Source organism: Mauremys mutica, chromosome 9 (genome assembly GCF_020497125.1).
Source record: "Mauremys mutica isolate MM-2020 ecotype Southern chromosome 9, ASM2049712v1, whole genome shotgun sequence".
In the NCBI taxonomy this organism is placed as follows: domain Eukaryota; kingdom Metazoa; phylum Chordata; order Testudines; family Geoemydidae; genus Mauremys; species Mauremys mutica.
Window position 1 is genome coordinate 97,858,374 of NC_059080.1, and position 17,202 is coordinate 97,875,575.

The following is a 17,202-nucleotide window of genomic DNA, read 5'->3' on the forward strand; positions in this document are numbered from 1 at the left end:
AGGGGCCACCAAATGAAATTAATAGGTAGCAGGTTTAAAACAAACACAAGAAAGTATTTTTTCACGCAACGCACTGTCAACCTCTGAAACTCCTTGCCAGAGGGTGTTATGAAGGCCAATACTATAACGGGGTTCAAAAGGGAGCTAGATAGATTCATGGAAGATAGGTCCATCAATGGCTATTAGCCAGGATGGGTAGGAATGGTGTCCCTAGCCTCTGTTTCTCAGACTCTGAGAATGGGCGACAGGGCATGGATCACTTGATGATAACCTGTCTGTTCATTCCCTTTGGGGCACCTGCCATTGGCCACTGTCAGAGGACAGGATATTGGGCTTAATGGACCTTTGGTCTGACCCAGTATGGCCGTTCTTATTTGCATGGAATGTCTCTCCTTGCCCCGCAGTTAAATCACTGGGAGCACTTTATAACAACATATTTGTGAGACTGGGAGATCCATACAGGATCACATAGCAACACAGGCATGTGACTACTGTGCGCATCTCAGCTCAGATGCATGTGAACTCTACATCTCACTAAAAGCACACAAGCAGCAGGCAATTTCCCCATCCTTAGCATAGCCCAAGGCATTGGTCACATGGAGGGTTGTGTCAACTGGGGGATTCAAAAGGGCCCAGATTAAAGATATCTGTGCATAGAAAGGCAGCTGAATTGGGTGACACACACACCTTGATTCTTGACAGCGGGTGGGTGGCTTAGGGTTAGGATTCTGTTTGTCTCGACCTTCTCCCACTCTATCAGCATTTCTCATGTTAGCTCCAGCTAACATGAGAAATCTTATCCAAGAGGGTCCCTTGGGGAAAAAGTTCTATGTATCTGAAAATGTATCTATAATGCAAGTCCCTCTACCATACTACAATGAAGGCATCTCCTGGCCTAGTCTTATTTCACTAGAGAGGTTGCGTTAGGAAGGTCTAAGTAATACAAGGATGAGTCAGCTACCACAATGACTAGCACCCTAGTGACCTCTGCACTCTCAAAGCTTTGCCACCAAACTGGCAATCACATCAAGTACCAAAGTCACACTTATTGCAGTATTTTGCATATTACCCCCAGCTATTTAATGACTCGGACACTGTGCAATGAAAACAAAAGGGTAGACCAGAAGCTGCCCTGCAGGACTCATTGTACGATGGGTGCATGAGATACTTTCCTCCCAAACAGCATAAGAATCCCCAACAGCGAACAGTCTGGTTTGCCCACGTATGGATTACGCACAGGATTCCTGAGTCACAGGTACAGTGACTTGCTACCAGCCTCCTAGACACTGAAAGCTATTCAGGGGAAGACAGTGGAGTGTAGGTAGAAGAAAGAGGATGTTATTAAGAAAAGGAATAATACAGGCTATCAGCAAGAACTCTGTCAGGAGAGAAACCTGCCTGGGAAAATCATTTTCCTAGAAAAGAGGTGGGAGTCCAACTGCTTCAGACATTTAAAACTAGACTGGGGCAAAACACTAGAAAAAGTGCATTAAAGAATAAAACTGCCCCAGTGTCTGCAAGCCAGACTGGGTGTGCATCCACACTAAGAAAAAAGTGGGTTTTGCTAACAGATAGTAATGTGGAAGCAGGGAAAGCTTTTCTTCGACAGTAACCAGGGCTTAATTTGCACCTCTAGGCTTGGCAGTTCGTAGCCCCGGCACTGATGCTTGACACATCAGTTATGAAGGTAAAAATAGTGCTTGAGACCCGGCACCTCTTTCATTACAAATTAAGCACTAATAGTAACTAACACGGTAAAGTTATGGACAAGGCAGTTGTAGTTTTAACACGTGTTAACAGGCAGAAGTAAACATTAATGGTAAAAATAAAACACTTTTTCCCCTAGAGAAGACAAGGCCTAGATGAGCTCACAGCCACAGGCCTTTTTCATTGCTAGCTTCTGTGCTCTCTCTCCAGTCCCTGGTACTCACTACAGAGCCTGAAGTGGTTGGATTTACAGCTGACACATCCCAAGGGGCCGGTTCAGGAAAGCATTCCATCAGAAATCCTAGCCAAGTCCTTAGGATACCCACATTAGTAACAACTCAGGAGGAACCCTGTCTGTACAATAAATCCCTCTGGAATTCACCCCATGAGGCTAGAATAAGACCTGGCCCTTTCTCAGCACATCCCAGCCAAGGATCTTAAAGCACTTTCCAAACACTAATCTCTAGCCCAATAAAGTAGGTCAGTATTACCCCAATGTTACGGAGGGGGACTCTAAGGCACACAAAAGGCAAGTGTCTTTGCCAAAGTCAGTAAATAGGTGGCAACGCTGAGAACAAAATCCAGGGCACCCGACTCTTAGGCCTACGCTTTCAGCACAAACGTCCTCTCCATTGTAGTCCAAGCCTATGAGACAGCTCCCAGAATGCAATCCTGTTTGACTGGCCCTTAGACTCCTCTCAGAGGTAGACTAGTGTGTATGGGAGCAGCTGCTGGGCATCAGAGAACAGAGAAACCCAAACACAGCCTGCCTCATTCACACCCAGCCCTCCCCAGGAGCCACTGAGACAGCTGGCAACAAAGAGGGAGGTCATTCAGCAGACGCTCTTCTCAGCACTGCAAGGGCAGATCCAGAAGTCAGCTGAGAGGAAAGACTTTCCCAGACAGGGCTGCTGCTAGTTCTCTCCTAGCAGCTGCTCTCTATGGGGAAGCCAATGTCCCTACCCTGGGGGGCATGAGGAAGCCTGTTCCCTCCCAGGGATTTAAAGCTTAAGTGCAGCTTGGAGCCTGTAACGCCAGGGCCAACAAGCCTGATTCTTTTCTGCCAGTTCAGTCATTATTACAGAAATTCATTGTAGTTTTACTTACATCTTGGCCAGAGAGGGGACAACCAACTCAAAGCCCAGCCGGTATGACACACTGACTGAATGCTGCTCCCACTGCCGTGGAGACTTGACCCACGATGGGTCAGTCCTAGGGAATTTCACCCCCCCCAATCTAAAAAGTAACTGATATAAAATCATAATTGTTCCGACTCCAAACAATACTGCCTGTACAACTGTGAGCCCAGGGGAGGAGAGCCCGGCTCCAACTTTGTGCCTGTCAAAGCTACCAGAGCAGCTTAGCTCCTAGCTGCGCTGGCCCATTGTAATTATCACAGTCACATCATCACAAGGCTGGAGAGAGAGAAAAGCCAGACCAAGAGCCTCACAGCAGCAGGAAGGAAGCTCAGGAAGATGCCAATATGTCTCGTCTGCGAGTCACCAAAGCTCGTCTGCTTAGAACGAGAGTCCTTTGAAGCAGGGATGGAGCACACAGTACAGAGCACACTGGTGCTCTCTATAAACAAGAGTAATAATTGGGACCTCTCTTGCAGACGTGGTCAGAGGGAGTGGAAGGTTTTGCTGTGGAGACAAAATAGCTGAGAGATTGGCTCAACCCCCCCAATTCAGATCTGGCTCCAAGTGCCCCAAAAATGTGTTGGGGAGAATTGATCTGAAAACTGTACTATGGTCAGTAGCTTCCAACAAAGTCTTGTCTAACACCTCTCCCTCCCCAGTGAAATGATGGGGTTCACGTGTTCCGGCTGAACAACAAGCCAGGAGGGCTGGGATCACATGAGGTTGCAGCCAGACCCACCCCGCTACAAACACTCCAGAAAACCACCAGCCAGATAGCAAAGGGCCTGGAAGCAGCCTCCAACTAACAAACAAGAGGGTGGGAGGGGAAAGGGGAGGGAATCAATCGGAAACACCAAACAGGGTTCTGGCTGTCGCCCCATCAGATAAGCCTCCATGCAGTCCAAACAGCATCCCGTGTGCACAGAGGACTGGGCAACACAGAGGCAATGTCCACATCAGCAGCTTGCACAGCATTCTACAAACCAAACTAACCCAAGCCCAGCTGTCCTGCAGGGGCTTTCACAAAGAGTCAGGTAAAAGCTATGCCCTGGCCAAGGACATTGCTGTGTTCTCTTGCATGTTTACACTGGATGCAGCCAAAGCTAACTCAGGGGCAGGGGAGGTGAAGGATCAGCAGGATCGAACCAATTCTCTCATTCCAGGAGCATCCCCGGCATAAACTGAAACATCCCATCAGCTGCATATCCCTTTCCCACCACCCCCAACAGCTACACAGGAGGCTCCCGCTAACCTACATCACAAAAGCCTCAGAAAGGACACAAGGAGCTTTAACAATGTGCTCTGCATCGCTAAAGAGAAAGGCATATGGCCTGACTGCCTAGAAAAAGGGGCTGGTTTTTGTGAGGTTTTTGGAAACCAAGCACGACTATGAAGAAAGAGCTACTGAGGAACTTGCACCTCTGTCCACACAGAGACTCCTTGTCGCACTCTCATTCCCCCCTGGCTGAGCAATATCAAGCCAAGCTTTGCACATCAGCTTCCATAGCACAAGAGGGCTCTGGGCCAGAATGCTGCAGCTCAAACACATTTGGTCCTGTCAGCCTCCTGGGGACCCGCAGGACTGAGCAGAAGCTCGTTTCTTAGTGTTTGCACAGCCATGCCCTAGTCTCTGGGGAGGAAGCGCATGGCACCAGTTCAGCGACTGCCTAGGTCAGGACAAGCCCTCATCAGAGACAGAAATTAGCCAGTCCTCTGGGAGGTGCACAGCAACAGGACGACAATACAGCCATTACAACAATATATGACCAGTCACTGGACTGGACACTGCAACGGAGACGAATCACAGAGCTCCCAATGAGATGAGAGTAGGTGGGGAATCCAAGGGCAAACAGGTCATGTACACGGGAGCTAAGCTGCAGGAGAACTAGCAGGGGCTCAGCATTCTGAGCCATGAGCATGAGGGACATGATCTACCACCATCTGCAGTCCCAACTCCAAGCCAGCCAACACCACTAATTCCCTGGCAATTCCACCCCCTTGCTGCTCCCGGCAACGGGGACACTAACATTGTCCCCAAGCAGTACCACCCAGCCGGGCTACAAAGGGAGCGAAGGGCCCCGTGTGGAATGGAGCTCTGCCAACTTCAAAACGAGACTCTCAAACATTTATTTTAAATGGAAACCAGAAAACCGAACAATGGCTGCCATACTGTCATCATTAGCTCACTAATAGGACAAGAGGCAAAAGTAAACCAGAAAACCAACAGTATCATATTCTTCCAGTAAGCACTGGGGGAGGGCACTCACTGTCCTGACCACAGAAGCCAGAGATACCCCCCACCAAAGCCTCACATGTTCCCTGGCAGGCCGCTCCGTGCATGAGGCCTCTTTCCTTCACTCGGAGCACTAGACCCTGCTGTCACTGAAAGCCACTGGCAGACCACTGAGCTCAGAAAACGGAGTCAGGAACTGAAGCCAATTTAATGTTGAGTACAGAAAACACCCTTTCTGGCAGAACCATATGTTTTAGATCCACAGGATTGGTGCTATGCCCTCAGCTTTGGAACAGTCTCTGGAAGGAATCCCTTTGATGTGCCAGACTCCCAAGGGGTATCACTCTTCCTTCAGGGTGAGCTATGAGGCCTCACCACCTCCTAGACTGAACGTCTGGGGCTCCAGACCTCCTGCTTCACTCTGCGAGCTCCGTCCAGAGAGTCCAGCTGAGAGAGACCCTGGTAGGGACTTGTCCACCCTTCAGGGATTAATGCACCTCACCCAGTATTTGCAGTGACGATTAGTGTCAAAAAAGCTCAGGTTTAGCAGTCAATTGGACACAGCCCAGGAAGTCCTTAGGGGAGCCCAGAGACTGAAGGTTAAAGCATAGTCCAAGCCCATTCTGGTTAGCCCAGAGCCCAGCCAAGCTGTAATTAACTCCATATTCAGGCTCTGTCTCTCTCTCTCAGGCCTGGTCTACACTGGGTGGGGGGTCGAACTAAGGTATGCAACTTCAGCTACGCAACTTCAGCGCGTTCGGAATTCGATATATCGCGTATAGATGAGACGCGATATATCGAACTCCGAGAAGTCAATTGCTACCCACCGATCCGGCGGGTAGTATGGACATACCCTCAGTCTGACCTCCCTGGGCAGTTCCCAGATGAGAGGCTCGAATCCTTCCAACAGCCAAATCCAATCCCTCCACCTCACTCCTTCCCAGTTCTTTGTTCTCGAGCTGGGGATTTTGCTCAGCTTCCATGCTGGGGGGGGGGGGGAACCCCTTTCCCTCTGGGCATTAGTTACCAGGTGTCAATGTCCTAGTGACTGGATTTGCCATGGTCTTCTCAGATTTTCCACTGATATAGGGTCAGCGTCAGCCTGTCCTTTTTAAGAACCCGTTCAGGCTCAGACAGGTGACATTCATACCCATGTCTCTTGCTTGGCCTGCCCTGAGAGCAAATGGTTCCTTCCCGCCCCCCGCCACTGGGTAGCCATGCAAAATACAGGAGAAACTGAGGCACATATAGGTTTCAAAAAAATTTACAGAAAATTCCCACTTCGCCACACCATAACCAAATAGGACCGTGTGATGGACAGCATACAGCAACTCAGGGAACAAGAGTGCAGAGCCATGTTTACACAAGAGTTAAATCCAGTGGAATACATTTCAACAGATGGGCAGAGAACCATGCTCGAAACCATGACATTAATAGCCAAGAGCAGGCAGCTCAGGCAGAGAACAAGGCTATGTTTGGCCATGATCACAGATCAAACGCCAGATCAAACATGCTGGAACTCAGCTAAGGTGCACCTAGAGATGGCTAGAGGACAGCAGTTCCATTTCACAACAACTTTTGAGGTCCCAAAACTTGTTTACGTTCCACACCAGAACAAAACCAAAACCTTCTGGACTTTTTCATGAATCAGAATTGTGTCAAGAAGTCCGTGTTCAGCTTTTCAATTCATCATTAGCTGCAACCAAGTTCAGTAGGTGTTGTGAAGGTTTGTTGTTTGTGTAGTGTAGACAGGGCCCAAATTGGCTAGCTTGTCTTACATAACACCTCTCCCTGGCAAAGAAGCCAGGGTACGAGTGCCATCAAACATGGTGGTTGCCAACATGGTGTCAACCACAACACAGACAGGGCTGGACACCGACAAGAGTCTAATAGCTGGGTTTGAGCAGGAGGGTGCAGCAATGCAGGCACATGCAATGCCATCCAGGGGGTGAGTACAGCAACTAACCCTCCACACACACACATCTGTTACACCACAGCCCTGGTGCTCTTGCTCTGCCTCCACCCACAACTTGGGAACAGGCTCCTGCAATAGCCACGACTAGGATCAATTCCGGTGTCTATGTGGGAGAATGGTGTGGAAACTTGCCACCAGAAGAGCACGGAGAGGTTGGCAGTTCCTAGCCATGTGCTCAGCAGCCTACAAGACAGGAAGTGCAGCCAGTCAGTGGGTGCTGCGCCCAGCATTCAGACACCCGAGAAACATTTCAAATAACATTGGCCCCCACTTAGGCAACTCCATCCCACCTGATCAGCAGGGAGACCTCTCTGCCCTCACAGCTAGGTAGGAGAGACTGCAATAGACGAGCGTACTGTGAACATGTCTCAGAGGTGAACACTGCCCTCCAAGGACCTCCGGCTTTCTGGTCAGCTTGACAAGGAATAACCTGGTTGGGGGAGGGCCAGTCAATATTCTGGGCATCAGCCAACCACCTCAATTTTGTCCTAGGAGGCAGATGCTTTTTCACAAGGATTTCTAGACGGAGTCAGTCTAATTGTCCTAAGCAGAGCTACGCAGAGTACCCAGCACTGCAGGCATCTACAATTCAACTAAACCCATTTCCCTTGTCCCTTTAGCCCTTCCCGTCTTTGCAGCAGCGGATTGGGGGACATCCAGGGAATGAACAACTCTTCTCCTCAATTAGGGAATTTAACTGCTTAGGAAAAACACAACAACAGATTTGTGCTCAGCCCCTGAACGCCACAGGGACAGCATACACCCTACCCCTCAGTATGAGTAAGGACACAGTTAGCAGGTCACTGGCTAGAGGACGAGGAGAGGTGCAGGACAGGCCTTGCCCCTTACCCAGACTTACCACAAGGGAAATAAGTAAGCAAACAAATCACACAAGGTTTCCAAGCCTTGTGAGCTCACTTACATTGTCAACGGATTCTCTCTCACCCTCTCCCTGCATGCAATCCAGTCTGAGTGACAGCAGCACCTATCACCAGGAACAGGGCAAAGCCAAGAGCCTTCTGCAAACAAGGAAGTTACGCGTACAAGAAAATATCATCTCAGGCTCCAAAGGGCTGGCAAACTATGAGGCAGCTCACCACTTCTTAGGGATTGACACTGCTTATTAAGTTTAGGATCCATTCCTTGTCTCCAAACACTCTCAACCAGAAAGACAGAGGCTCCTGGCACTGATTTCAGAAAGATCCCACAATAAAAATAAATCGATCAGCCACTCAGCAGACATCAACACATTTCCCCATGCACATGTGTGCGAGATGAGGTCGCCAAATACCAACAGCGTCAGACCCATGAGCTGGGAATTCCAGCAGGGCCTGCTTTGTTCTGTCTCCAGAAAGTTCTCCTAATCTCAGCTTTGAACCCAGCTTTGGAAAGCTGAGTGATAATTAAACAGGCCTGAATTAGTTATCAGGATGGTGATTAGTTGGATACCAATTTTTGCTTGCCAGCTGAGACCTGGAAATCACTCACCACTGTTCAGAGGTTAAAGTTGGAATCAACTCCTGAACACAAGTGGGAGAAGCAGTAGAAGCACCCCATCATCCCACCCCAAATCACTTGTGTCCCCTTAAGTGATGCAACACAAGAGGGCATGGGAGCTGGTTTGTCTTATCACTGCCAAAAAAAAAAAATGGGTGATAGCTCAGTGGTTTGAGCACTGGCCTGCTAAACCAAGGGTTGTGAGTTCAATCCTTGAGGGGGCCACTTAGGGATCAGGACAAAAAATTGGTCCTGCTAGTGAAGGCAGGGAACTGGACTTGATGACCTTTCAAGGTCCCTTCCCGTTCTAGGAGATTGGTATATCTCCATTTATTTATTTTTATTATTTTATTTTATTTTATTTTAGGTCCAGAGACTGCAATGGAATAGAATAGAAGAGTTGGCAAGGCACAATAGAGACAAGCAAAACAATCAATTGCTCAGACCAACCACTTCCTTAAGCACAACAGGAGTTGTGAGAAAAAAAGAAACAGAGTAAGGGGGAAAATTAAAACTTTCAGGCAGCCAAGGATTTAGGGAGAGGAGAGAAGAGGGAAACCTTGGAGCCAGTTGCTAAGAGTTTGCCTACACACAGAAATTGCATGAGTTTAAAAGACTGCTTAAATTAAACCAGAGCAAGGACTGCATGGACATCCTTCTATTGGTTTAAAACTGGTTATATTGGTTACAGGTAAAATCTAAACCAATAAAAACCTGGTTTAAATTGATTTAAGAGAGTAGCCACAGAGTTGCACCAGTTTAAATAAACTGGCTTAAAAATCACACCTTTAGTTTAACTGTTGCACCTGTGTGCATAGACTTGCATTTGTGATGCACAAAGCAAGACACCATTTCACTATGACAACTTGGGGGAGCCTTTTCACACATTACGGAGATCCAGATCCTTACTAACTAACCAGGTAAGCTACAATGGGGCTTCAGGAGGTATGGTGTTTGTCATGTCATTGCATGGATACAGTAATAATAATAATTAAAAAAAAAAAATCAGGGTTATCAGCTGAAATCAGGGCCCGTTGTGTTAAGCACTGCACAGATACAGATACACACAAGTAAGAGTCCCTGCCCTGAGGATCTTACAATCTCAAGAGACAAGACAAACAAAGGGTGGGAGGCAAGTATGATAATTGCTGGTTTACAAATATATGGAGATATACCTCTCTCATAGAACTGGAAGGGACCCTGAAAGTTCATTGAGTCCAGCCCCCTGCCTTCACTAGCAGGACCAGATGAAGAACTGAGGCACGGAAAGATTAATTGACTTACCCAAGGGGACTCTATTGCCATTTGTTGCTGTCACATCTCAGTCCAGTAACAGACTCCTGCTCTGTGGGTGAGTAATGAACACATTTCCTCATGAGGACTAGCTCAGGAAATATTGCGACCTCTCTGTTTAACCCTCCCCTCTTCCAAATTTGCAAGATTAATTATTTTGGGGTTTCTTTCCTTCCCACAGAAGATACCATTCCGGGATTCACTTATTCCAAGGCTGGGTACCCTGCACTTTGGCTAGCAATAGCTGCTGATCGACCCTGCAACTCCACACTCAGTAAGGAGAATCCTGGTTCACATTTCCAAGGAGATGTAAACACTGAATCAGCCTCCCTGCAATCCTGATACTCAGAGCAAACAGATGTTAACAAGATAAATAAAATAAAGGAAAATCCCACACACTAACGCCTGGTCTACAGTTAAATGTTAAGCTGGCATAGCTAAAAGTTCACATCCCTGAGCACAGTAGCTGTGCTGACCTAACCCCCAGTGTAGACATGACCAGATCAATGGAAGAATTCTTCTATCAACCCACCTACCGTTAAAGTGCCTTCCAGCACCTTAGTAAGTGTCTACCTACCACATGACCGTGGCATATCTGCAGTGCCGTAGCTGTGTTGCCCTAGTGCTCATAGCAAAGACATGGCCTAAGGCGGTGGCTGCACTGCTGCTTTGAGATGTGGAGAGCTGACGGGAGCTCCCAAGGGAACGCCATGCAAGAGCTGTCCTGCCTGGAGAAAGGCAGAAAAGATGGTTGACCAGGCCTGAGCTTAGGGCAGAGGAGGGAAGGGGAAACTGTCAGGCCTGCATTAGCAGGTAAATCTGGCTGACTCTGGGGAGGGTGAAATGCATCCATCCCTGACAGACGGCTTGCAGAGAACTCACCCTCATTCCCTAGGAGTTTTGCCTTTTTAGAGCCGGGGTCAAGGCCCAAGGCCCATCCCAGTTGGCGGATTCCCCTTTCTGTGTTACCAGCTGCCACTGAACCTTCAGGCACCAACATTCCCTCTGCCTCAAAGTGGTTTCTATAAGTTCTCCCACTGTCAGGAGACTCACTCCACAGGAGTCATGTTCCTCCTTGCAGGTGCTGGGGGAAGGGGCAACCTGGGGAAAAGGGGCAGATTGTCTGGCAAAGAGTAGTAAGTGCACATGAATACCACCCCTTTCTATCTCAATCACTCAGCGATTCTTTTCAGTCACTCACGTGGCACAGTAAGTGTCCATGCCCTTCTACAACGATCTCTCCTCTCCATCTATCTTACTAGGATGAAAGTACAAGACCCCAGTAGGTTCCTGCCAGCCCACCTCCCCATGGGTCAGTTGAAGATTATTCCCTCCTGTATACTGTTAGAAGTTACCAAAACATCTTAAGTGACAGGGCCCCTGCCCCTTCCTTGGAGACAATTCCACAGCTGGATCAGTCTTATTGTCTCCCTCCAGCCCGCAGATCACTCTCCTTGCACTTCTCTGAACAAGCAGGTACCCAGAACTAAAAGCAACATTCCAGATGGGTTCTCCCCAGAGTCAGACAGAGAGAGACTCTCCCCTCCCTGCTCCAGAACTTGAGGCCTCTGCGTCTGCAGCCTCAATTAGATGATTTATTCAGCAGCATAGAAGTACGTGGCACTAAAACAAAACCACACTGACCAGTTTTTTACCCCATATCACGCTGCAGACTCCTGTCTGATTTGCTGCCCACCCCCTCAGTCTCTCTCATCCACTTCTACACCCCAGATTTCTTCCACCCAAAGAGGATCCAGGTTTAGGGTTATTCCTCTCCCCCACTGAATGAGCTGCATTTGTCCAAGCTGATCCTTGTTTTATTATTTTCAGCCCATTTCTAGTCTCACTGGGTCTCTATCATTTCCCTGTCCTCACTGGTATCTGCAGCTCCTCCCTGTTTTGCTTCATCTGCAAATTTCACTAATCTGCCATATGTCTCCTCTTCTGGATCATTAGTGAAGCTATGAAATAAGACCAGGCCTAACACAGGTTCCTGTAGCTTCCACCAGACCCCCTGGCCACAACTTGAGACATTGCTATTTATTACTACTCTTGGTTGACAAATGCAGACACTTCTCCCCCTATATGGCAGTGTTGCACTCAAGGGTTTCAATTCATTTTGAGAGCAACATTTCAAAGGATCCCAAAGCATTTATTTACAAACAATATGCATGGAGAATTCATTTCTCCCACCACTGAAATGCAGCCTCCTCTAAAGGGAAGGCAGCAGCAGTTTGGCAGTACCCAACAATGGGATACAACAATTTAGGCACAGAATATGTAGTGCAAACAACTGAAATTCCAGAGGGAAGGTAGGGCAGGAAAATGTACTTAACTCAACTGGAATTTGGACAAAAGGTAATACCAACTCATTTGAGAAATGCCAGGAATCTTTCATGACCATGAATAGGTCTAATCTAAAAGCTGTCATCTCCAGACCTAACACCAGACTGGGGTATTTGGGTCAAAACAGACTCAGCAGAGAAAGTAATTATCTGAAAGACTCTCATCCAAGCAGTAACCAGGCCCAATTTATGGGCTTGGCTCTAATTTATGAGATCTAACAAGGTCACAGCCTGGGGCAGTCTTTGGCTGTAGTAGAAAGGAGCTAGGAGAAGTATGAAACTATAAACCTCTTGCAAGCCCCAGTTGCCCCCTCACAAGTTCTAGTGTAAACTGTGAACCCTGTGAGGGGGAAAAAACAAGCAAGAGGGGCCCTGCAACCCCTTCCCAAGCAGGTGCTCTGCAAGAGAGGAGGAGCAGAGCTCCCCAGACAGAAATGGGATCTTCACCAGAGACTGGAAAAGAGTAGGATGCAGGGAGATGACAGAACGGGGTGAAGGGATGTGACTATCCTGGGGAGAGGTATGGATCGGGGCTCCATAGGAAAATTAAGCGTGTGCCTACATGGTTGGTGGTTCCTTAAAGAGATGTAGAGTTTGTTTGGGGGGTGCCAGAAAAACTAGATTATGGGTCCCCAAAATGAGAGAGGATTTGGGGAAGAAGGTACAAATCTCTCAACCTTCTTACCCAGATATAGACATTTGAGGGTCCAAGGATCCCTGGCATTGGGGGAGCCAGGGGTGCCCCCCAGCACACCCCAGAGGTGGGATTAGGGGTACCAGGGGTGCCCCCCAGCACACCCCAAAGGTGGGATGGGGGGTACCGGGGTGCCCCAGCACACCCCAAAGGCAGGAAGGGGGAGTCAGGGGTGTCCCCAGCACACCCCGAAGGCAGAATTGGGGGTACCGGGGTGCCCTCAGCACACCCCAAAGACGGGATTGGGGGTACCGGGGTGCCCCAGCACACCCCAAAGGCAGGAAGGGGGAGTCAGGGGTGTCCCCAGCACACCCCAAAGGCAGGAAGGGGGAGTCAGGGGTGTCCCCAGCACACCCCGAAGGCAGAATTGGGGGTACCGGGGTGCCCTCAGCACACCCCAAAGACGGGATTGGGGGAGTCAGGGGTGTCCCCAGCACACCCCGAAGGCGGGACTGGGGGTACCGGGATGTCCCCAGCACACCCCGAAGGCGGGACTGGGGGTACCGGGGGTGCCCCCCCACTCACCCGAAGTCATCGTCCATAGACTTGAAGTAGAACTTGTAGTTGGGCCGGTTGAGGAGACCCTTGAAGTCGCCCAGGGTGACCCGCTCGGCCGGGATCGGCAGCTTCACCAGGTAGGGCGTCTCCTGCTCGTCCAGGTGGTAGATGATCTTCGTCTCGGCGGCCGCCATGGCGCCCCCCGGCCGGGCCCCGACCAGGCCTGCAGCCCCCCGGGCCCCGAGCGCCACCAGGCCCGGCCCCCAGCACGGCGACCCGCCCCGGCGCGGAGCCCCTCAAACGCAGCGGCCCGGCCCGGCCCGGCCTCTCGCGGGGTGGGTCCCCCTCGCCCTTGTTCTCCGGGTCCCAGCGCCGCCCGGCTACAGCGCAAACTCCGGCGGCTCCGGCTCCGCCCCCGCGGCCCCCCGTCCCAGGGGCTTCGCTGGGCAGCGAGAGCGCGGCCTGGCCTCGCCCCGCTCCCCGCTTCCCGGGCGGCCTCCCCTCAGCAACGCACCCGGGGCTGCGCACAGAGCCCCCCCGCTTCGCTACAGCCCCCCGAGCGCACAGAGCCCCCCCCCGCTTCGCTACAGCCCCCCGAGCGCACAGAGCCCCCCCCGCTTCGCTACAGCCCCCCCGCTTCCCCACAGCCCCCCGAGCGCACAGAGCCCCCCCGCTTCCCCACAGCCCCCCGAGCGCACAGAGCCCCCCCGCTTCCCCACATCCCCCCGGTGCGCAAATAGCCCCCCCCTTCCCCACAGCCCCCCGAGCGCACAGAGCCCCCCCGCTTCGCTACAGCCCCCCGAGCGCACAGTGCCCCCCCCCGCTTCCCCACAGCCCCCCCGAGCGCACAGAGCCCCCCCGCTTCGCTACAGCCCCCCCGAGCGCACAGAGCCCCCCCCGCTTCCCCACAGCCCCCCGAGCGCACAGAGCCCCCCGCTTCCCCACAGCCCCCCCGAGCGCACAGAGCCCCCCCTCTTCCCCACAGCCCCCCGAGCGCACAGAGCCCCCCCCTCTTCCCCACAGCCCCCCGAGCGCACAGACCCCCCCCTCTTCCCCACAGCCCACCGTGCGCACATTGCCCCCCCCGCTTCCCCACAGCCCCCCGAGCGCACAGAGCCCCCCCCGCTTCGCTTCAGCCCCCCCGAGCGCACAGAGCCCCCCCGCTTCCCCACAGCCCCCCGAGCGCACAGAGCCCCCCCCGCTTCGCTTCAGCCCCCCTGAGCGCACAGAGCCCCCCCGCTTCCCCACAGCCCCCCGAGCGCACAGAGCCCCCCCGCTTCCCCACAGCCCCCCCGAGCGCACAGAGCCCCCCCGCTTTGCTTCAGCCCCCCCGAGCGCACAGAGCCCCCCCGCTTCCCCACAGCCCCCCGAGCGCACAGAGCCCCCCCTCTTCACTACAGCCCCCCCGAGCGCACAGAGCCCCCCCGCTTCGCTTCAGCCCCCCGGAGCGCACAGAGCCCCCCCGCTTCCCCACAGCCCCCTGAGCGCACAGAGCCCCCCCGCTTCGCTTCAGCCCCCCTGAGCGCACAGAGCCCCCCTGCTTCCCCAGAGCCCCCCCGCTTCTCTACAGAGCCCCCCTGCTTCCCCACAGCCCCCCGAGCGCACAGAGCCCCCCCCGCTTCCCCACAGCCCCCCGAGCGCACAGAGCCCCCCCGCTTCACTACAGCCCCCCCGAGCGCACAGAGCCCCCCCTCTTCCTCACAGCCCCCCGAGCGCACAGAGCCCCCCCGCTTTGCTACAGCCCCCCGAGCGCACAGAGCTCCCCCGCTTCCCCACAGCCCCCCGAGCGCACAGAGCCCCCCCGCTTCCCCAGAGCCCCCCGAGCGCACAGAGCCCCCCCGCTTCACTACAGCCCCCCGAGCGCACAGAGCCCCCCCGCTTCCCCACAGCCCCCCGACGGCACAGAGCCCCCCCGCTTCCCCACAGCCCCCCGAGCACACAGAGCCCCCCCGCTTCGCCACAGCCCCCCGAGCGCACAGAGCCCCCCGCTTCGCCACAGCCCCCCGAGCGCACACAGTCCCCCCCGCTTCCCCACAGACCCCCGCTTCACTACAGCCCCCCTGACCGCACAGAGACCCCGGGTTCCCCACCTTCCCCAAGCACCGAGCCCCCCCCCCGCTTCCCCACAGACCCCTAAGCACACAGAGCCCCCCTGCTTCACTATAGCCCCTGGGTTCCCCACATTCTCCAAGCACACAGAGCTCCCCTGCTTCCCCAGAGCCCACCAAGCGCACAGATACCCCCTGCTTCCCCACAGCCCCCCGAGTGCACAGAGCCCCCCTGCTTCCCCACAGCCCCCTGAGCACACAGCCCCCCCGCTTCACTACAGCCCCCCTGAGCACACAGTGCCTCCCCCGCTTCCCCACAGCCCCCCGAGTGCACAGAGGCCTCCCACTTCACTACAGCCCCCCGAGCGCACTGAGCCCCCCACTTCACAGCCCCTGAGCACACAGAGCCCCCAGCCCCTCAATACACAGAGCCCCCCTGCTTCCCTACAGCCCCCAATACAGAGCCCCCTGCTTCCTTACAGCCCCCCAATATACAGAGCCTCCCCCAGCCCATTTCCCTACAGACCTCAATATACAGAGGCCCCTTGGCCCATTTCCCTACGGTCCCCCAACACACAGCCCACAGCCCCACTTCCCTACAGACCTTCCTGAGCACAGAGTCCACCTGGCTAGTTCCCTACAGCCCCCTGAGCATACAGAGCCCCCTCCCCATCCCAGCTTCCCTAGAGACCCACAGCAGGGAGAGGACCCCCCCCCCAAGTCCTGGCTTCCCTAGAGCCCTGCAGCACACAGAGCTCCCAGCTTCTCTACTGACCCCCAGAACAGGGCCCCCACAGCTTCCTTGCAGTCCCCCAACACACACAGCTCCCTTGAACATACAGCCCCAATTTCCCTACAGACCACCTTACACCCCCTAGCTCCCCCTCAGGAGTCCAGCACAGTCCCTACCCCTGAATACACACAGCTTCCCCCAGCCCTGGCACCCTTCACTATAGCCCCTGGCACAGCTTCCCTACAGCACCCTTCTATACCCACCAGCTCCTCTGGGATGCTGGCAGACCAGGTGCCAACTCCTGCTGAGGCCCCTGGGCACCACTGAACATTGACAAATGCATAGCGGGATACCAGTCTGGCTCGTCTGTGCGTGATCATTGTTAGAAGAGAGATAAGAATGTGTTTAATGTTCAGACTTTATGAAATGCTTGTAGGCTGCTTACTTAATCTTACTAGAAACATCTTCACCCCCTGTTATAAGGTACTACACCTCTACCTCGATATAATGTGACCCGATCTAACACGAATTCGCATATAATGCAGTAAAATAGTGCTCCGGGGGTGGGGCTCCGCACTCCGGTGGATCAAAGCAAGTTCGATATAACGTGGTTTCACCTATAACGCGGTAAGATTTTTTGGCTCCCGAGGACAGCGTTCTATCGAGGTAGAGGTGTATTTAAGTGTTTGCTAAAACTGTCAAACCCCACAGTCAGGGGAGAAGCATGAAGTGTTAAATACTATTTACCTTACCTCCTCCTCGCCAATAAAAGAAGGCCTATAGATGCCAGACAAACCATTGTGGACCATCGGTGAACAAATGGCTTTGTTGTTTGCTTCCTTCACACCCATGAAGAGGGTATGGTGCCCAAGCCCTCATCCTTTCACAGCTTGAACGCTGGGGGAAGGGAATAAAAATCCCTGTTAAAGAGAAATTATCATCCCTATGCTGCTTGGCATTCAGAAAGGGTATTATCTGTAAGTATAAGCAAGGGATCCCCAAGCTATTTAGTTTGGGTTAGCCCTAAAGAACATAGAGAG

At 52.7% G+C, this 17,202-nt stretch overlaps 1 protein-coding gene across 4 annotated transcripts in view; it reads right to left on the bottom strand.

The window, feature by feature from the left end:
* DVL3 (dishevelled segment polarity protein 3) overlaps positions 1-13,720 on the bottom strand; it is a 43,994-nt gene extending 30,274 nt beyond the window's left edge. Inside the window, exon 1 of one of the 4 annotated variants that reach the window (XM_045030554.1) lies at positions 13,409-13,720. In XM_045030554.1, the coding sequence (XP_044886489.1) occupies positions 13,409-13,575 (167 nt within the window). In that variant the 5' untranslated portion in view covers positions 13,576-13,720. Of the gene's footprint in view, positions 1-7,976; positions 8,126-13,408 lie in introns of those variants that run through there. The other 3 variants (XM_045030555.1, XM_045030556.1, XM_045030557.1) reach the window with 3 other exon arrangements.
* Between the last annotated feature and the right edge of the window lie 3,482 nt (positions 13,721-17,202).